At 39.6% G+C, this 22,122-nt stretch overlaps 2 protein-coding genes across 6 annotated transcripts in view; one reads left to right on the top strand and one right to left on the bottom strand.

Annotated features, from left to right (window-relative positions):
* LOC143488824 (zinc finger MYM-type protein 4-like) overlaps window positions 1-11,509 on the bottom strand; it is a 49,291-nt gene extending 37,782 nt beyond the window's left edge. For 3 of the 4 annotated variants that reach the window (XM_076987747.1, XM_076987748.1, XM_076987751.1), the window contains exons 1-2: window positions 11,051-11,509; window positions 160-281 (exon numbers count right to left, since the gene is read on the bottom strand). In XM_076987747.1, coding sequence (XP_076843862.1) covers window positions 160-167 — 8 coding nt within the window. In that variant the 5' untranslated portion in view covers window positions 168-281; window positions 11,051-11,509. The remainder of the gene's footprint in view (window positions 1-159; window positions 282-11,050) is intronic. The other variant, XM_076987750.1, reaches the window with a different exon arrangement.
* A 3,458-nt stretch (window positions 11,510-14,967) lies between these two features.
* On the top strand, window positions 14,968-21,315 carry LOC143488845 (uncharacterized). Of its 2 annotated transcripts, XM_076987786.1 has the most exons (5): window positions 14,968-15,072; window positions 18,070-18,175; window positions 18,284-19,017; window positions 19,173-19,236; window positions 19,461-21,315. In XM_076987786.1, the coding sequence occupies exons 1-5, from the start codon at window positions 15,064-15,066 to the stop codon at window positions 19,595-19,597; spliced, it is 1,050 nt and encodes a 349-aa protein (XP_076843901.1). In that variant the 5' UTR covers window positions 14,968-15,063; the 3' UTR covers window positions 19,598-21,315. The 2 variants fall into 2 exon arrangements, with proteins under 2 accessions (XP_076843901.1, XP_076843900.1); XM_076987785.1 differs by lacking the exon at window positions 14,968-15,072 and having other exon boundaries at window positions 16,888-18,175.
* The last annotated feature ends 807 nt before the right edge of the window (window positions 21,316-22,122 follow it).

The raw sequence follows: 22,122 nt of genomic DNA, 5'->3' as shown, positions 1-22,122 counted from the left end.
ATACATTTTTAAGTAAATGATTTGAACTACTTTTTAAATCATTTCATGAATTTCTTGCATCTGCTAAATTAACTAGAGATGGGACCGATCCGATACAATATCGGATATTGATGCAATTTAACCTATCGGATATCGGGCGAATGCGGCCGATTCACTTACCGATCCATTTTCCAGTCCACAGCTTGAGATGAACAATAAATGCGCCGTAACGTTACCACGAAACACCCTGGAATCCGGATCACGTTTACCTTGAACCCCCAGCAGCTTCAGTCTGCAGCTGGCTGAAAAATGTGTTGTGTATCCTTAAACATAGTACCAATGACAAACTAAAAAGCCCTTATATATGTATTTGTATCGGTATTGGCAGTTTTATATATAAACTTGACTTAAATTTACTATTATTTAACCAGAAATTATATTTTTGACTGGAAATGACACAGGCATCTCCTAGGAGATAATACGATGATGTACAAGAGGCATCATTGTGGGGGAAAATATTTCTCAGCTTTTATTCACATTTGAATAAAAAGTGGCAAATTTTCTGGTTAAATAAGAGTAAATTTAAGTCAAAATTTGCCAGGGGTATGAATACTTTCGGGCATGACTGTATATGTCTCGGATCGGAACTGAAAAACACTGGATCGGCCCATCACTAAAATAAACCAATGTATATGAAGATGTGTAGTGTGTATGAAGGTGTACATTGGTGCTGGAAAACTTGTAAATTGTTATATTAATTCACAAATTGACCAACTAATAATTAAATAAATGAATAGCATATTCAATAAGTTGAGAAATTCTTAAAATTTGTTTGCATGTTTAAAATTCATGAATGAGACACACAAACCATTAATTGTGCAATAAAATACTGGTTAACTGTCCAAAGAGAAGTGACAATTGCTCTCACAGGATTAAATTGTAATGATATCAGATTATTTCATATCATTTCATGCGAGGGTGAGAGCCAGGGATAAAACCCAATATTAATAATCAACCAGCCAGCTACGCATTTATTTCAAATCAACTCCTTTATTTCTACAACACTTTAAACAATGGACATTGTCTCAAACAGCACTACAGAAATATTAAATATGGAATTTAACAATCATGCAATTTTAAATAAAACTCTTAAGACTAGAAGCATCAATACCTGGTCATTTCACAGCTGTGACGTCTTACTAGAAGTGCCGTGCCTATTTAAATTATTGTGCTTTTTATTTAAGAGCAGGGCACTAGTAGTATGTAGTAAAAGCGGTCAAAAGACACTCTGTGCTTCTAGTGTTAAGGGAAATAGTCAAATATAATTATGGACTGTGGTCGTATCTACATGCACAGATGAGATGCGTTACTGCAGGTGACCTCAGATAATGCAAGTCCTATTTTGAGGATCAGGTGGATCCATGCAGCAGGTTGACGTCAGGTAATGACAGGAATGCTCTCCATCATCAGCAGACTGGCCCACAGCGGTACACTCAGCAAAAACAGAGAAATAACAAAATGTTAAGCCTGGTAAAAGAATCAAAATGATTAAACAGATGCAGATAGCCTATTAAAGACAGTTACTGTTGACATTTCAACCATAAACTAAAGTTGGTAAATAGTCTGTCTCCATCTGTCTACAAACGAACTGGCTAATTATACATTTTAAATACATTTATTTATATGTTCTCAATAAATACAAAACACTACACTATACAAATTATTCACAAATGAATTAGGAACAATACAAATAACTATATTGGAGGAACAACATGGAGAAGAGCACAGTTTTCTGGATACGAAACTGGAGAAATGTCACAGCGTTTTTACTCCGTGGCTCCTCCATTATTTAATTGCAAACCAAGTTTGGTCCTGGTTGCAATGTTTCTTCTCAGCATGCAAGATGTCAAGCTCTACATCCAGTAGTTTAACTTTTCCACACTGAACCTGTTGAACAATTTTGCAGATTTGCCTAAAACAGCCACAAACTAATGCAGTCCACATCGTTCCTGATCAGTATGATACGAGCACCTTCAACCTGTGGTGTGTCTGGCAGATGTGTTTTTCCAGAAATGTTGAAGGCCATCAGTGAATGCTGTCAGACATGAAGGACATTTTCTGCAGTATCTTCTTTGTCTCTGCATAGATGCATGTAATGAGGTGTTATTTTCCAGTTCCAACTCCACCGGTGGCAAAGTACAGCTCAGTTTACATGCTAGTAGTTGGACAGTACTTTCAAACGATGTTTTAGGACATCAGTTAACATACTGGTTCGAGTTACCTTTTTGCGTCTGAAGGAGTTATAACAGGGTGGTTGCTATCAGATTTACTCTATCTTGCTCCATCTGGTCTTGTGATGAAAGTCTTCTCTGTTGGTAGTTTGGGAAACACAAATTTGCAGTGCTTGTTTCCCTTTTGCAGGATTTTGAGAGGCTCCTGCTGTGAATTTGAACCTCTGTCAAAATTTGATGCTCTACTTAACAGAAGTAATCAATGGGCTGTGCGGGTGATGGATACCTCAACAAGGTATTCACACATTTCTCAAAAATGCGCATAGACATGAATGCATTGCTTTTCAGTATCTCACATTTTGTGGCCCAGTCAAGCTCTACAAAATCTAATTGTTCTCCATGTTTTCCTTTGATGATTTCAATTAATTCTGGACATCTCGTCTCTACAGCGCTAAACGTACAGAAGAACATAGTATACCCAAATTATCTTCTCCCAATAAGGTTCCTCTGAGTGGCTGCATAAATCGAGTGGCATCAGTTTTTTTTTGGGTGTTGTTTTTTTTTTTTTTTTTTTTGAACCAGTCGCTTCACTTCCTGCAAAATGATGTCATTTCAATGCAAAGCAAATCACTTTTCCACAGAGAAGAGTCACGAGTTGAAGTATTGGCTCTGTGTTACTTTTCTTATCCTGCTCATCTCATCCAAGGTGTTTTTACCTGTGGGTAACTGGATGGGAAAAGCCAACTGGTCCATTTCCCTCCAGTGGAGCGGCCTCACCAGAACTGAGCAGCTCCGCTGCTACATCAACTGATTTAATGTATCCAGCTAGTAGCTGTCATTATGGTCACATCCTCTTCATCATCGTTTCTTTCTCTTGATGGACCGGATGATTATTTTTCTTCTCGTAACGATGCTTCATTGCCTCAAGCTCTGCAAAATAATCCCATCCGTCATTTTCCATCATCTCGATGGCTTCTGCTATATCAGCAGTGATGTCATCAGCGTCCTCACATTCTCTCCATCGGTCAAAATGGTAAAATAAAAAAGCTGCTGCATCATCCCTGATGAGTGTATCCTTATACTCAGGATGGATCTTCAGCGTTGATAGGCCACGCACTTCCTTATGCATATCCACGGTCTGGAACTGGTCATTCCCTTTGTAATCTTCCTCTTCAGCTTGACTTTTTAATAGCTGCATCTCCTTCCGAAATGAGGGAATAGCTTGATGAATTGCATGCAATACTGTTTCACCTGGATTCTGTTCATTTTCGTTTTGCTATTCTTGAAGCTGATGATCTTAACTGAACTGTCAATATTTCTGTTGTATATACAAAGAACCAGAGTTGTCAATTCCAGGTTCAGAAAGTAAGAGTCCTCACCAGGATTTTGCTCAAGCTTGCTAGATTTTCTAATTAGCAATCCAGGTAAAATTAGTGGAATCAACACAATCCAGGAAGCCTGAGCAAAATCCTGGTGAGGACTTTAACTTTCTGAACCTGGAATTGACACCTCTGCAAAGAACAATGGAGTTTGTGAAGGATGCAGATATGATTACTGGTGCCTTAACATTTAGCTTTCAGGCTGTTACTCGGAATGTCTTCTGAAGTCAGGTTCATGTTGGTATCTCTCTCTGAAACTGCCATTTTCTCTGTTTGTATACAGAATCACATGCATAATAAGATTGCTTGTAGCACTTCTGTATTGCCTGAAATTCTGGTTAGGGTTAGTTATGCAAGTCTTCTGTCCAAGTCAATAATCTGCATTCTTTAATCAATAATCAGCTTCCTGGGAATAATACTCCTTTAAAGATGCTTTCTTATGTTGAGTTGAACAGACATATTTTCTGCTTGCATATTTTAACTTCTCCGTTTTCTTCCTCTCGTAATGGTCATGCTTACTCACTGTTAATATCTTTACATGACACATGAGGCAGCTGTTATTTAGACTCAACGTTTTCGTCACCTCCCATCTTTCCTTTGTTGGAGAGCTGACAGTGGTTTCAGGGCCTGGTGATTCTACAGTCACTGATGGTTCAAGCTGCTACATCCAGGGACGGACATGGTCTCATCATTGTGAGCTGGCGAATGTCCTGCTGAACAGCTTCCCAGTGATATAATCCAAACTGGCATGAACTCGTGCAATTTATGAGGTGACGGCAGAACTTCATGAAATAGGAGAAACTGGTCAGTCAGGTCACTAAAACTTCCAAAGGTTGTGATAACAGCAGTACTGTATCCGGCCATGTAGGGCAAGCCATCAGAAGTCCAATCAAAAAAATAAAGAAACCATTATTCCGGGATCAATCAGGAAAATAAATGATGGTCTAGGCTGGACAGTTCGAGGAAGGCATACGTCGTCTGACACTTTAATCTCTCTGAAAATTTTAGGAAATCCTCTGCACAGTCAGGTCCTTGCCTTCTCAAATTTCCATACCATGGCAGTTGTTCCTCATCACCGGTGTCCTCTTTACACTCCTGGTTTTTGGTGTATATATAAACCCCATGTTCTTAATGTCCCATTGGTGGTCACCGTTTCAAGTCTCTATTTCCTAGTTTGACCTACTTCCCTCCACTATTCTCGATCTGTGTGGTTCATGTGTGTTCGAGTTTTGTTTTATGTTTGATTTACTAGTTTAGTTATCTCTTTAGCATCTGTCTATTTTCTCTGTCCTGTTAATTTTCCTTCTACTTCGTGTTCACTTGTTCATATATCTTCCCTTATTTCCCTCTACTTTAGCTGGTTTGTTGTATTACTTTCCCCTGCTTCCGTTCCCGTGATTTTTGGTTTCGTTTCTAAATCGCAGTTGAATGCCTTTAATTATTCTAGTTCTTAATTTCATTTCGTTTTTCTTATTTGGTTTTTGGCATGTCCTTGTTTCTGTTCATAATGCCGCGTCATTCCAGTAAATCCAGTCCTTGTCTGTATGTTGGAAATTTTACCCTAGCCAGGTCTACCGAAAGTATTTCTGTTAATGCCCCTCGCGTCTCTTCACACTTTCACTACACCACCACCACCTCATCCCCAGCATTTGAGCATTTAAAGACTGCATCTGATGAAGATCTGAAATGGAGCTTATTAAAATGTCAGCACCATAGATTTGTGGAAGAATTGTGTTAACACGTTGACAGTCTCTTTCTGTTTTCTCTTTTAAGAGTCCACTTAGTTTCATTAACATTTTCATGGTAATGAAACTTTCAAATGTTAATGAAAGTTAGTCTGTAAATGCTAGCTAGCTAGTTATCTAGCATTTATGGTCTACTTACTTTCATTAACCTTCAAATCTAACTAGATCCAACGATTTCCCACAAGAAAAACAAAAGCTTGCCAACTGGCTAATATGAGTTCCACAAAGTAATATGAGTTCCTAGATGACTCCCTGTACCTCACATCAGCCTGACTGAAGCTAGTAATATCACAGTGAGTATGTAGTGCAGGCTGAGCCATACTCACCGTCCTCTGGGTGAATGTTGGCTGACCTGCTGCTTCACAAGCAGGCTCCCTCCCCCGTGTCCAGCATTCCTGCTGAGCTTCACAATACTTCCCTGTCCGAACCATCCTTCCCAAAAATCAACAGCAAATGTCTTAGAAACTCGAAATTTCTGAGCAGATAAAGATTTAACAACAGTTACCATTATGTTGGTTAGGATTACATTTCAAAACTTTACCAACTATCTCATTGTCTTTTATGATTATTTCAACATAAATCACAGTAAATATCTTGTTCAGTAATCTGTTCAGTAAAAAAAAAAAATACTCTAAAGCATAATGCAGCACTGTTAAACATTTGTTAAAGAAAATCACATACCTTATTCTGTGATGAATGGGTGAATAATGCAGAAAGAAGCTGAGAAGCCATCAGTGAAAGGTGTTGATCTGGCGCTCCTGTGTCCGTCAACTTTGTGATGCAAAATGTACTCCACAGTGATCGGCTAAGAGCCGACAGCATCATCATTCTGAGTGGTGGACTGCTCTGAGGTGGAGTTTGATGCTGATTGGCTGTTAACTTTCTGAGAGCCTGACTAATATGAGGACATCACCTGGAGAAACTTTTTGATTCTGACTGGCTCTTGTGTATGAGGTATGGGTATGAGAGTGACTGTGTGTCAATGAAGTCAATGCCATGTCATGCCTGTATATGGCATGAAAGATGATGAGTATAAGTGTATGCACAACAGTGTGCATGCACACAACAGTGTGTGCACATGTAGTGCTGGGCGGTATGACCAAAATTCTATATCATGGTATTGTTTGAAATTATATCGGTTTCACAATATTTAATGGTTCTCCACCCCGCCCTGCATAGTTTGATTTGTTAACAGCACTGATTACGAAAAGAATTACTGCAGTAGAGTGGTTAAGAGTACCCTATTCTACTGTTAGAAAAATGTCTCCACCTAAGTATTACATGTAATACAGATTTGCATGGCCCCATATGATGAGTTTTTAAATGGTTTTTATTTATTTAAAACATTTTTCAAACAACATCAAAACTGTAGGTTTATACATCTTATGTGAACCAGCTACACGTAATATTATAAATTGCACACCAGTTTGTTAATAACAAATAAGAGGTATTTAGACAAAGTAGACAGGGCTGTTTGTTAATGGTTGTATTGTACTGAAAAGTCCCAAATTTTCACCTTGTGAGACTGCGTGGCCTACTGTGACATCATAGATGATAGAATTTGAAGTTTTCTGAACATTCTGCCATTCATTCTTATGAGAATTTTTAACATTTACATTTAAATGTGTTAAGCCCCCCGCAAATGGGCACACAATGTAATTAGTGTTATTGTTAACTATCTTATATCTTCTTATGCTATGCTGTTTAGCTACACTCTCCCCTGGTAACACCTTGCAATCACTAATCTCAGGTTTTGTCTCCTACAGAGGATATAGTCGACCTGTGTGCATCTTCCCCCACTCTTATACTTTACCCTGTGCTCTTCCTTTTTCTTAAAGTAAGTGTTAACTACAGCCATCTTTATCCTCTTAGCAAAATCTACCACCATTTGTCCTTCCGTATTCCTTTCTTTAACACCATATCTACCCAACACCTCCTCATCACCACTGTTCCCTCCACCAACATGTCCATTTAAATCTGCTCCAATAACCACTCTCTCTTCTTTAGGAACCTGCAAAACAACTTAATCTAACTCTCCACGCGTGCCCGTTTGCTCAGCTAGTTGCTCGCTGTGTGGGGGGGCTTTAGAAACTACAAATCCGATTGACTCCAAAAATACACCACACACCTCTCAGCGCAGAGACCTTCAAATATGCAGTTTGAATGTAGTCTGAACGTTAAGCGGTCCGGGCTGCATTAATTGCAGGAAGGTGTGGATAAAGAATAATAAGTGTTTTTTTCAAGCATGATGAAACATGAAAGAAGAAACAAAGGAATTACCCATACACTCCCTTTTCCTAGATGACTCCCTGTATCTCACATCAGCCTGACAGTGTGAGACTAGTACACCAATGATATCACAGTGTGTCCTATAGTAGGCTGCGCTGTACTCACCATCCTCTGGGTGACCGTTGGCTGACCTGATGCTTCACAGGCTGTCTGCCTCTTCCATCTCCAGCGCTTCTTCTGAGCTTCTGAACGCTTCCCTTTCCGAACCATCCTTAGTGCTGAGGACTAATGAGAGACAACAGATGACAAGAGAAGAATCAAATGTTGTGACTGGAAAGTGACTAAATACTAATAGGGAGTTTCCGCATATAACTAATTTCTCTCAGTTCAGAACACTGTAAGCTCACATTAAGTACTGTATTCTCACTGTACTCTCAATGGCTCGCAACACAAACTCACTTATTCTATTTACCTGCTAATCCAAGTTAAGGTCACAGTGGAGCCAGGACCGCACCAGCAGGAACCAACCACAGACAGGGTGCTAGTCCAACGCCATGTGTGTGCAGACACGCACACGCGCGCGCACACAGACACAAACACAAACACACACACCTTTAAAAATAATTGCCACATGCACATGATTGCTATAAATACAAATGCCACATATGGATTTAATTTATCTTCTAATCTAGAAGATCATACATAATACAAAAAAGCCGGTTATATATGTTTATTGAAACATGACTGCTTACAATTTAGACTGAAAAATGTTCAATATATTTCGGAGAGGATAAAGATTTAACTACTGTTAGCATTAGGCTGGTTAGAACTATATTTAAAAGCTTAACCAACTGTCTCTCTATTATCATTTCAACACAACAGATTACTGAAAAACAATGTTAATAATCATTATAACAAAATAATTGAACTAAAAATCCAAAGAAGTTAAACAGAATTAAAATCAGGGTTATAATCATAAAGGATTTTTAGTTGACTAAAAAGTTAGCATACAATTGACTAACATTACATTTAAGCACTTAGCCAACTGCTTATCTCTAGTATACGCAATAAAATATATGACAATACTCTAAAGCATAATGCAGCACATTTAAAAATTTAAGAAAATCACATACCTTATTCTGTGATGAATGGGTGAATAATGCAGAAAGCAGATGAGACGTCTGTGAAAGCTGTTAATCTGGTGCTCCTGTGTGTCCGTCAACTTTGTTACGCAAAATGATTGGCTAAGAGCATCATCATTCTGAGTGGTGGATGCATCTACGTGTACAGATGAGATAAGTCACTGCATTAGTTAACGCAGTAACTTCTCATCTGTACACATAGATACAACCACAATCCAAATTTATTGCTGACGATTTATTCGTTTTAATGAAAATTGCATAAATGTTCAAATTCGTATTTTATATTTCTGTACAGCTGTTTGAGACGATGTCAATTGTTTAGTGTTATAGAAATAAAACTGAAATAAATGCATAGCTGTCTAGTTATTGATAATTAATATTCGGTTTAATCATTGGCTCTTAGTCTCGCATTTAGAGCAAGAGAGGGTATGAAATAATTGCTCTCACAGCAACTGTAATGACACCCAATTATCACTTCTCTTTTGGACAGTTAACCAGTATTTTATTGCACAGTTAATAGTGTATATGTAAGTGTGTCAAAGTGACGAATTTTAAACATGCAAATAAAATTTTAAGAATGTCTTGACTTACACTATTATTTTAATTATCAGTCGATCAATTTGTGAATTAACAATGTACAAACTTTCCAGCACCAATGTACACACCACACACCTTCTTACCCATACACAGTATGTGTAAAAAAGGCCGGGACTCTTATTGTAGAACTTACTGATTTTGTGTTTAGTGTTTCCTGTTTCATCAGCTGTATGCACACACCATTTACAACATATACACAATACACATATTATACATTCCCACAAACCATATACGACTTAATACACACTAGACACTAATCTTCTGATAACCTGTTATTCTTGGTCCCATGCAGGGCACCGACCCTAAACCTGCTCACTCAAGGGTGTTAGCCAGAATCCCGGTACCAACAGGGCACACATGTTTAAGCACTTGTAGGCTACAGGTCAGGAAAAGCAAATCTATTAGCTGATTTTCCTGCCATACCTCAGCTTTATTTTCCAGAGCACAGCTGAAAGCACCACTGATTTACAGGTGGTGTAAGGCCACATAACCCACCTCTCTTCATATAACGGGTGGTGTAAGGCCACATAACCCACCTCTCTTCATATAACGGGTGGTGTAAGGCCACATAACCCACCTCTCTTCATATAACAGGTGGTGTAAGGCCACATAACCCACCTCTCTTCATATAACGGGTGGTGTAAGGCCACATAACCCACCTCTCTTCATAGAACGGGTGGTGTAAGGCCACATAACCCCCTTTCTTCAAATAACGGGTGGTGTAAGGCCACATAACCCACCTCTCTTCATAGAACGGGTGGTGTAAGGCCACATAACCCACCTCTCTTCATAGAACGGGTGGTGTAAGGCCACATAACCCACCTCTCTTCATAGAACGGGTGGTGTAAGGCCACATAACCCCCTTTCTTCAAATAACGGGTGGTGTAAGGCCACATAACCCACCTCTCTTCATATAACGGGTGGTGTAAGGCCACATAACCCACCTCTCTTCATAGAACGGGTGGTGTAAGGCCACATAACCCACCTCTCTTCATAGAACGGGTGGTGTAAGGCCACATAACCCACCTCTCTTCATAGAACGGGTGGTGTAAGGCCACATAACCCACCTCTCTTCATAGAACGGGTGGTGTAAGGCCACATAACCCACCTCTCTTCATAGAACGGGTGGTGTAAGGCCACATAACCCACCTCTCTTCATAGAACGGGTGGTGTAAGGCCACATAACCCACCTCTCTTCATAGAACGGGTGGTGTAAGGCCACATAACCCACCTCTCTTCATAGAACGGGTGGTGTAAGGCCACATAACCCACCTCTCTTCATAGAACGGGTGGTGTAAGGCCACATAACCCACCTCTCTTCATAGAACGGGTGGTGTAAGGCCACATAACCCACCTCTCTTCATATAACGGGTGGTGTAAGGCCACATAACCCACCTCTCTTCATATAACGGGTGGTGTAAGGCCACATAACCCACCTCTCTTCATATAACGGGTGGTGTAAGGCCACATAACCCTTAACCGTTCATATAACGGGTGGTGTAAGGCCACATAACCCTTAACCGTTCATATAACGGGTGGTGTTGTGTTACCTAGCTGGCTACCTATGGCATCTCCGTTGGTAAGAAGCACAACGGAATGGTGCTATAGTAATGTTAGCTGTCGCTAACTAACGTTACACACCTTATATTAAACACCCTTCTTTGTTCTCTTCCCTACTGCCGAGACCTAATGATCCCGCAACACAGATTAAACTGGGTGAACAGCGCGGCTCGCCAGCGTTGACTTACCTGTGCACTGTGCTCCGCCATGAACGCGGGGGTGTCGGCGTCCAGCCACACACGGCCGGGGTCACCACAGCGCGACCGGGGCGTCCAGCCACACACGGCCGGGGTCACCACAGCGCGACCGGGGCGTCTAGCCACACACGGCCGGGGTCACCGAGCCGCCACTGGAGCCCACGGCCCGTCAGTGAAGCCGCTGGTGTTGAACCAGAGCTCCGTTAACGTCAGTGAGTATCTTAGCTGCGTTCGCGGTCGGACGGCTGTAAGAAGGCCAGCTGTGATAGCGAACTAACTTATTAACTAATGCAGGAATAATAAAAACGGGTCTCGGCTAGAACCGCAACGTTCAAACCCGCGCCAAAAGTTAAACTACATTAGCTTAGCTTGGCTAGGCTAGGCTAGGCTAGGCTGCACAACCGTCCACAAGCGCCACAAAGTGATTCGCCGATCCGTACCGAGCATGCGCGAGAAAATGTGCGCATGCGCGTTGCGATTGGCCCAGGGACGCGTCGGGCAGATATTTTGCGCATGCGTTAACACGACACTACCAAATGTGAAGTAGTGAGCGGAGTGTGATCGTACGAGAAGCGTTGCTATAAAAAAAATGAAGGATTTCAGATTTTATGGCGAGTTAAAGGAGTATGTCTCCCACGTTTTATTTACACCGACTTGTGACAAAAATATGCGAGGCGAAATTCGTCGTGTATTCCTTACTATTCTTTTATGGTGGATGCTTGTTCATCATTGTGTAGTTCATTATACTAGTGCATTAGTTCCTTAAACAAAATATTTAAAAAGTATATTACTGTTTGTTGTTTCGTGCTTGTTTAACCTGAGTTACCAGAAACGTACAGAGCTGCAAATGATGAATTAATTTGTCAATGAATGTATTACACATTACAATATTTGATTTCAAAGGTTATGGAAATATTTGAAACATTTTATCTTTATTATGTAAACAAAATAATGATCCAAGCCCATAACGAATTTGTGCAGTGCATGAAGTAAGGTCTGGTAATCTTTATCTCAAATAAAGAAATTACCAAAGAGTCTAGCATTCTGAGCCTACTTGAACCAGGAGATGAAGTAATTGCAGATAAAGGGTTTCTTATCAAAGACCTCCTCAGTAACATTCGTGTGAAACTTGTAATTCCTACATTCTTGGGGCCATGTGGGCAGTTTAGTAAAGAAGAAATTACATGCATGCAAGAAATTGCTCGCTTGAGGATCCATGTTGTGCGGGCAATCAGACACATTAAAGAATACCATATATTATGTTCTGCCCCTTTCCCTGTGTGGTTCAGTTAACCAGCTATGGACTGTTTGTGCTCTACTTACCAATTTTCAGTGACCTCTTTTTTAATTATGAGGTAACATATTCAAAGTGGATTATCAAATGGTAACATGCATAGTACAACCATGAACTATATTCAAATTCAGCATTATTTTTACTAGCCATACTGGACTTTGAATTGCTGGGAAATTATTCTTCCACTGAGTAACAAACATTCAAACATTTATTCAGCTCAACTTTTATTGATGTGCATTTTTTTATAATGAAATTAATGTAACACATTTTGCTCATTGTGAACCAATAAAAACAATGTACTAATTTTGTAAAAATCATTCTCAGTTCATTTTTTATGGTTCTGACGTTTTTACGGTCATGTGACATTCTCTCACTTATTAAAATCAATTCTTAAAACTCTCATATTACAGAAATGCTTACTTATTAACAGTAGTTTTCTTAAGGAACAATGCCAAATGTATGTGTGCTTCCTTTATTCCTGGCACAGGCCAGGCAGAAAATATATCCAGTTTAGTTTTCATAGACTCCCATTTCTTGGCATCAAAGTGGATCCGCTCCAGGTGATTGTCTTTGGTACAGTGAACAAAAAGATCACACCCCTTCATTCCAGTGATGTCCATCTGTCCAATTACCTGGTAATAGTAGTCATGGTTGCATTTAAGAGCAAAAGAGCCATCTGGGCCTGCAGACAGGTAACTGCACTCAACAAAAGTGTCCACATTTGGACACTTTATCTCCAGAAGCCCCTGAAGAAGCCCAGAATTGTCAACCACCTTACGTTCAGGTGAGGCACCTAAATGGGGGGCATGAGGATTTATGATGAAGCCACAAGGTCATGTGTGATAACCTGTTACTTGGCTATACTCTGAAGCTGCAATGGGTTCCATCTCTAGGCCCCTTTTCATTGCCAGGGTCTGCACAGGCTTTTTCTGTCTTTGCATATTTGTCGCTAAGCAGTCAAAGTCTGCAATTCTAGAAACAATCCTTTTGAAAACAGATGAGGTCAGACGCTGGGAGCAGACACTGTGCCAGGTCTCGTTTGTGCTCTGGTCCCTCATTTCCATCTACTGCATCAGAGAGGGTGACAGTCATGCCACAGTAGTAGTTACTCTCATTTTCATTTGAAGCTGTGGTGTAATTACATGGCTGTGGCGGCAGAGGAAACAGTGGGTGAGGGTCAGTGATTGTAGTGGTGGGCAGGTTGTGGGTTTGGGAAGTAAACAGTGATCCACAGGGCAGGTCTTACTCTGTTGCAACTTTATCCACTGGATGTCTGGCTGATGCTTGAAGTAGCTGGACCATTTGACACGTGCTTCCAATAGCAGAAAGGATCTCTGTAAGGTCATGAGCAAACTGATCACTTGGAAGAGGGGCTGGAATGGGGCAACAGAGGTTAGGAATGATACCATCACAGCATCTTTTATATTTCTTCAGATGTTGAGTTGCTGTGGATGGCTTTAATTTTGACACCGTCACTGTATTAATAGGTTTTGGGCTTAAACCTAATGCACGTGGTGGAATGTGCCAAGTCTGTGGCAGTGAGGTTTTATCAACAATAGGAGGGACAGATTTGCAGTCTAGCTTCAAAAAGTGTCCAAGAGTGTACAACAGTGATTGCAGTGACCCTGATTAGCTTTGCAGTTGCACTTTGATTGTCCAATAAAGGAGCCATCAGATGGAAACTCCACCTGAAATAACAAAAGAAACAAATAGTAAACAAGCTATACAAAGTTTATTTGGATACATACTTAAGCTTTATAATGTAGAAAAAATAATGATTCAAGAAGGATATTTATATAGTTACAGAAGTTAGTTATAACTCAGCTAATAACTCAACTTCATCATACAACATTCTCTATCTTGACAGAATACAAACCATAACACGTCTTTATTAAATACAGATCCACATCATGGAAGTGTTCTCTTTTCAACTAGGCTAATAGTTAATAGTTAGACAATTAATAATTTAGTTGATCTAGTAAAATATACCTAGATGTGTAAGCTGATTAAGTGATAAATTGAACAGAACAAACTTGAACTTGAACATGAACACAGTTTTCTAACCTACTACCTGTAAACTGTAAGGGGTGTCATTTTTTCTGAAGGACTGGAATGACCTGGCCCTGACAACACAGCCTGCCTCTCTCGTCCTGACTGAAACAAACTGGAATATTAGGTTGTAAAATGACCAGAGGCTGTCTTTACATAGAGGCATTGCTAGGCAATTGCCTTGGGCCCCTCTAACTGCAGCACACTGTACGGGCCCCCTGACGAGCTAACTTATTTCTCGCATATTAATGTTGATGGGCCCCCTAGCTAAATTCGCCTTGAGCCCCCAAATTGCTAAGTCCGCCACTGAAAATGACCCAATATTGTTGTAAATAATATTAAAAAACCTAACAGCTAAAGTTAAGTAAAACGTCAAGTAATTACCATTACAAACAGCTTGTACACAATCCTAACATTTAGGCTGTATAACAGATTAAAGTTACTTATAGTAAAAATATATATATTTGCTTTCTTCTTGGCTCAGTTCTACTTTTGCTTCTGACCGTAGTGCTCGACTCCGCACGCTGCGCGCGAACCTGCGAGAGAGAAACGCCCCTCCCCCCTCCCTCTCCCCCCTCCCCCTCGGTTGCTAGTTGCTAGTTGCTAGGTTACGGATAAACTATATAAGCTGAGCGGTTCACATTTTACCCTTTAATACAACATGAGGCAGGTATGTGATTCTATATTATACTTATTTATTATGGTAAAATAAGGATTTCAAGTCTTAAAGCTCAAGTCTGATTCCAAGTTCGAGATGGCGCCAGTGTGTGTGTCGTGCCGTCTGCCGCTGTTAGTTTGGTTTGGGTTTGTTTTGTGGCTACCTTCTTTTTAAAGGATTTATTCACTTTTTATCGGCTGGATTTGCTATGTGTCACTGAAACGTGGGTAAATGCTGGAGATTTTAGTGTTTTTTTTCACAACTTGTACCAGCAGGCTGTACGTACTTAAATTCCCCGAGGATGACTGGACGTGGAGGTGGAGTAGCAACTGGTTTTAAAGAAACTTTTATCTGTCGGCAGAAATCTACTCCAGTTTTGAATTGAACATGTTCGAGTTGGGCAGATCTTGTCCAGTATTATGTGCAGTGATCTATCGACCACCTAAATATAATAAGGAATTTATCAATGACTTCTCAGAGTTTTTGGCTGGAATTGTGCCAAAATATGACCGTGTTTAAATTGTCGGAGACTTTAATATTCATGTTTGCTGTCCCACTAAGCCGCTGGTCAAAGAGTTGTTAAATATTATTGATTCTTTTAATTTTGTACAGTCAGTGGCTGGCTCCACGCAATTGCAAGGACACACATTAGATCTTGTTTTATCATATGGTCTGTCGGTTTTTAATATTGAGATGTGATGCTATATTTTCTGACTATATACCTATCTTATTTGAAATGTCCCTTTCCAATGTAACCAAACCCTGCGCTCCGGGTCGTTGCCGTCGTGTTTCCAATCCTACTACTGCTGTGCAGTTTTCTGCTGCTTTTAATGATGTGCAGACAAGTTTGGGATCAAATTTAGGTCTAAATACGCAGGAACTGACCTCTGTTTTATTCCTCATGTCAAACTATTTTGGACAAAGTTGCTCCAGTAAGGACTATGCATTGTAAACAGAAATCTGAACCCTGGATAAATGATGCTACTCGTTTAGCTAGACGAGAATGTAGTGGAAGAAAGACAAGTGGAAGAAAGACAGGTTGCAGGTGTCGTTTGAGATTTTAAAGAACAGCTGTAAGAAATATCAGACAATTGTAAAAGCTGAAAAGGTGAAATATTTTTCGGCTTTGGTAGCAAATAATAGTCACAAGCCTCAAGTTATTTTTAATATTTCATTAGTGCTGTTCTTAATGCCCCTAGATCTCATTACCCTGATGTTTCCTTGGAGAACTGTGAAAGGTTTTTACACTTTTTTGTAGATAAAAGTTAATAATATTAGATCTTCTGTTATATTTCCTTCTTATGATCCATCCATTATGGTTACTTACTCTGCTGTTTTTAACCAGTCTGTTTCTCTTTCTTATTTAAAGGAAATTATTATTCACTTAAAACCTTCAGCTTCTCCTACAAATGTCGTTCCTCCTCGCTTTTTTAAAGATATTTTTGACATTATTGGGCCAAACATCCATGCAATTGTGAACAGCAGTCTTGCCTCAGCAATCATGCCATCTGAATTTAAGCATGCAGTGGTGCAACCCTTAATTAAAAAGTCAACTTTAGATCATTCTGTGCTCTCAAATTTCAGACCAATCTCTAGGCTCCCGTTTCTGTCAAAAGTATTGGAGAAAGTTGTATTTTTGTAGCTGCAAGATTTCTTGGATAAAAATGGTATCCTAGAGATGATTCAATCTGGTTTTAAACCTCTTCATTGTACTGAGACTGCACTGTTAAGAGTTTTTAATGATCTTTTATTAGTTACTGACTCGGGGGAATGTGCTATTCTTATGCTTTTGGATCTTACAACTGCTTTTGACACCGTGGATCATGGTATCCTTTTGTCTCGATTGGAGCAACGTGTTGGTATACAAGGCGCTGCTTTAGAATGGTTTAAATCTTATCTGTCTGACAGATGTTTTTCAGCCTTGGTGATTTTGTATCCTCCTCAGCACGTCTTACATGTGGGGTTCCCCAGGGTGCCATTCTTGGACCAGTTTTATTTTCATTGTATATGCTTCCATTGGGATCCATTCTTAGGAAATATGGTATCTCTTTTCACATGTATGCAGCCGATACCCAAATTTATTTGCTGTTACGACAAGGAGAACCAGATTCCTTAAAACTGTTGCTAGATTGTCTTGAAGACATCAAAGCTTGGATGGCTTTAACTTTTTTACATTTCAATGAAAATAAAACTGAAATAGATTTTTAGACCCAGTAGTGTCACTCAGTCCCCTTATAATGACCTGGGTTCTTTGGACACCTATGTAAGACCCCATGTTAAAAATCTTGGCGTGATAATGGATAGTCATTTTAAATTGGATAAACAGATTAATTCTGTTATCAAATCCAGTTTTTTTCAACTGAGGCTTTTAACTAAGGTTAAACCATTTTCATGTTTATTTCATCCAGACTTTATTACTGTAATGGGCTTTATGCTGGTGTTGGCCAAGGTTCTATCTCACAGCTACAGTTGGTTCAGAATGCTGCTGCTCGGCTTTTAACAAAAACACGAAAACAAGAACATATTTCACCTATATTAGCTTCTCTTCATTGGCTTCCTGTCCATTTTAGAATTGAGTTTAAGATCTTGCTTTTTGTGTAAGTCATTGAATGGTTTAGCTCCTACTTACCTCTCTGAGCTTTTGCAGTCATATATTCCATCTAGGTCACTCAGATCTGCTGATCAGCTTCTTCTGGTGGTCCCTAAATCTAGACTGAAGCACAGGGGCGATCGTGCCTTTGCAGTTTTAGCTCCCAAATTATGGAATCCATTGCCATTACATGTTAGAAGTGCCCCTACATTGTTGGTTTTTAAATCTCTGCTTAAGTCTTTTTTTTCTTTGGCTTTTTAATGAAACTAAGTTATTGTGTTTTGTGTATTTGTATGTTTTATGTGTCTTGTCTTTTAATTGCTGGACAGCACTTTGTTCAACATCTAAAACATCTTGGGATAACATGGTTTACAAGCACTTGATTAATCAGTTGCATGTCTTCATTTTCTCTACTACAGACTAAAGTTGGGCCAATAGATGAGCTTCCTGCTGAGGTCTCTGATATGTCTACCCCAAGCATGAAAAACTCAAAGACAGAGGAAGCCCAAAGTACCGGGTTTTCAGGTGAGATTTAATGTGGTAATTTGTTACCAAAGACATAATGTGTTAGTTATTCATTGCTCTCAGTATATTTTTTTATAATTGATCATTTTCTGTAATTGATCAAATCAGATTTGCCATTTGATGAGGTGAATAGAGAAGATGAGGAGAGGGACAGTGTTCCACACCTTCCCACCAAACAGATCTCATCATTGGCTATCAGAATCAAAGGGAAAACATCATTCCCGATTGACGACTCCCTGGAGATTATAAAGCGAAGACGCCGTGAGGTTGTGCCAATTGGTGACTCGGACAGCAGCATAACTTTTGAAAGTTTGATCGAGCTGTGCTCTGCACATGCCGGGAGAGACTCCTTGGAGACACCAAGCCACGAGTCTCCCAAATATTCACAGAGCAGCTGGTCTCCACAAGAAGGTGTGCTAACCTTTTGGAAGAATGGTGTATATAAGAAGGGAAACTTCATTCAGGACCTTCCCACCAACCTGCTGTCAATCATTGCCACCAAATACAAGGGGTTAAATTCATCCCTGCTTTACCAGTCGTTGCTGCTTCAAGAGTTTAGGATGCCAAAACCACATTATGAAAGGGTCCCGGCGACACTAGTTCTCTGCAGTGCAAAAAAGAAACGGCTCATGAAAAAACACCCTGATCAGGTGACTATACAGCGCCTCTTCAGGGTGTCCTGTGAGGATTTCCAGATTGAGGGTTTCAAGATCACCAAAGTAAAATCAAAATTCTCATTTTTAAATAAACTGATCGATGCATTCAGATGCACTAGTCAGTCAGAGCAGAAGAAATCTCGCCTGCGGTTCAAGTCACCATGGTGTCTTAAGCTCAGATCCAAGGTATCTGTTTTATTCTTTAAAATGTCTTACATTTATTCCCAGTCACACTGTTAGCTGTAGATTTTGCTCTTTTGAATGTTCAATTGTACATTTATATGTTAGTGTCTGAATCATATGATGAATGGTTATAATCTAATTGTCTCCTCTCTATTAAGAAACGGACAAACGATCTGTGTGTTCAGACGGAGGACCAGACAGCGGACACACGTATTCCAGATGGTACTTGTTAATATTTTACTGTTCTAACTTGTGCAATGTTGTAGTGTAAGCATGAGCTACTAACAGGTTTATGTGAGATGGTCTAAATGAGTAAATACGTAGGGGACCATGTTTTGTCAAACCCTATTTTAGTTGTGCAGCATGAAAGATAAAAACCTTTATTACACCCAAACCCCTCTTTCACAGTCCTGTGGCCTTTAAACAGCATTTCTTTTATTTTACAGATGTACAATCTCCTAGTGTTGAGGCAACATCCACCCCTAACAAGACCACCTCTAAGACCAGGAGAAAGTCTGTGTTTAGCAGACTTGCCTACGCTTTCTCAAGGATCTGTGGGAGGCGAGGAAAATCACCAACTTAAATTTTAAAATAAAAAAAAATGACAATACATAGACTGCTCCTTGTTCATTAATCTACTAAACATGTGACAAACTCATACAAAACACAGACCTGCTGGTCACATGTCTGTGGCAGATGGCAATATGCATACAAATGTTGACTAATTGGATAGATAATTTTCTGTCCAACAATTAAATAATAACAGTACTGCACTTCCTTACCGAAAATATCATTGTAATTTCCTAGTTTACTTACCTAGTAATCTACCTACTTATTTCCTATAGTTAGACCCCATGTTCTTTAAACCATGACAGAAAAAACATGAAATTTGCCACATTGTGAAAAAAGTGGTAGATTTATCTTCTTTTGTAGGTGATCAAATGAAAACAGTCACCCTTTGAAGAGCTCTATCAGAGTTACAAAGCTTGAGCTACCCTCTCCCTACCCTGGGTGGCACACCCACACATACATCCTACCTCCACCCCCGTGCTCGAGTATAGAAATCCAGGCACATTTCTTGTAGCAATGTTTTGGCTTCTTTCCAACTCCGACAGTCATGGCCAAAAGTGTTTTTCCCAGAAAATTATTGCAATTACACATGTTTTGTTATACATATGTTTATTTCCTTTGCATGTATTGGAACAACACAAAAAACGGATAAGTAACAGGTGTGGGCAATTTAAAAATCACCCCTGAAACCAGATTAAAAAGTTGACTCGATCTTTGCATTGTATCTCTGTGTGTGCCACACTAAGCATGGAGAACAGAAAGAGGAGAAGAAAATTGTCTGAGGACTTGAGAACCAAAATTGTGGGAAAATATCAACAATCTCAGGGTTACAAGTCCATCTCCAGAGATCTTGGTGTTCCTTTGTCCATGGTGTGCAACATAATCAAAACGTTTACAACCCATGGCAATCCAGCTAATCTCCCTGGACATGGATGGAGGAGAAAAATTGATAAAAGGTTGCAACATAGGATAGTCCGGATGGTGGATAAGCAGCCCCAATCTAGTTCCAAAGAAATTTAAGCTGTCCTGCAGGCACAGGGTGCATCAGTTACAGCTCGAACTATCTGTCGACATTTGAATTACCGTTAAATGAAACGCTATGGCAGGAGACCCAGAAGGACCCCACTGCTGACACAGAGACATAAAAAAGCAAGAGTGCAGTTTTCCAGAATGTATGTAAGTAAGTTTTCCCAAAATCCTTCTGGGAAAACATCTTGTAGCCAGATGAGACGAATTTGTGCAGTGCATGAAGTAAGGTCTGGTAATCTTTATCTCAAATAAAGAAATTACCAAAGAGTCTAGCATTCTGAGCCTACTTGAACCAGGAGATGAAGTAATTGCAGATAAAGGGTTTCTTATCAAATACCTCCTCAGTAACATTCGTGTGAAACTTGTAATTCCTACATTCTTGGGGCCATGTGGGCAGTTTAGTAAAGAAGAAATTACATGCATGCAAGAAATTGCTCGCTTGAGGATCCATGTTGTGCGAGCAATCAGACACATTAAAGAATACCATATATTATGTTCTGCCCCTTTCCCTGTGTGGTTCAGTTAACCAGCTATGGACTGTTTGTGCTCTACTTACCAATTTTCAGTGACCTCTTTTTTAATTATGAGGTAACATATTCAAAGTGGATTATCAAATGGTAACATGCATAGTACAACCATGAACTATATTCAAATTCAGCATTATTTTTACTAGCCATACTGGACTTTGAATTGCTGGGAAATTATTCTTCCAATGAGTAACAAACATTCAAACATTTATTCAGCTCAACTTTTATTGATGTGCATTTTTTTATAATGAAATTAATGTAACACATTTTGCTCATTGTGAACCAATAAAAACAATGTACTAATTTTGTAAAAAATCATTCTCAGTTCATTTTTATGGTCATGTGACATTCTCTCACTTATTAAAATCAATTCTTAAAACTCTCATATTACAGAAATGTTTACTTATTAACAGTAGTTTTCTTAAGGAACAATGCCAAATGTATGTGTGCTTCCTTTATTCCTGGCACAGGCCAGGCAGAAAATATATCCAGTTTAGTTTTCATAGACTCCCATTTCTTGGCATCAAAGTGGATCCGCTCCAGGTGATTGTCTTTGGTACAGTGAACAAAAAGATCACACCCCTTCATTCCAGTGATGTCCATCTGTCCAATTACCTGGTAATAGTAGTCATGGTTGCATTTAAGAGCAAAAGAGCCATCTGGGCCTGCAGACAGGTAACTGCACTCAACAAAAGTGTCCACATTTGGACACTTTATCTCCAGAAGCCCCTGAAGAAGCCCAGAATTGTCAACCACCTTACGTTCAGGTGAGGCACCTAAATGGGGGGCATGAGGATTTATGATGAAGCCACAAGGTCATGTGTGATAACCTGTTACTTGGCTATACTCTGAAGCTGCAATGGGTTCCATCTCTAGGCCCCTTTTCATTGCCAGGGTCTGCACAGGCTTTTTCTGTCTTTGCATATTTGTCGCTAAGCAAGTTTCAAGTTTATTTAATTTATATAGCACTTTAAAACACAAG

Source organism: Brachyhypopomus gauderio, unplaced genomic scaffold (assembly GCF_052324685.1).
Source record: "Brachyhypopomus gauderio isolate BG-103 unplaced genomic scaffold, BGAUD_0.2 sc56, whole genome shotgun sequence".
In the NCBI taxonomy this organism is placed as follows: domain Eukaryota; kingdom Metazoa; phylum Chordata; class Actinopteri; order Gymnotiformes; family Hypopomidae; genus Brachyhypopomus; species Brachyhypopomus gauderio.
The sequence above is the reverse complement of the archived record's forward strand: the minus strand, read 5'-3'. Positions and strand labels throughout refer to the sequence as shown.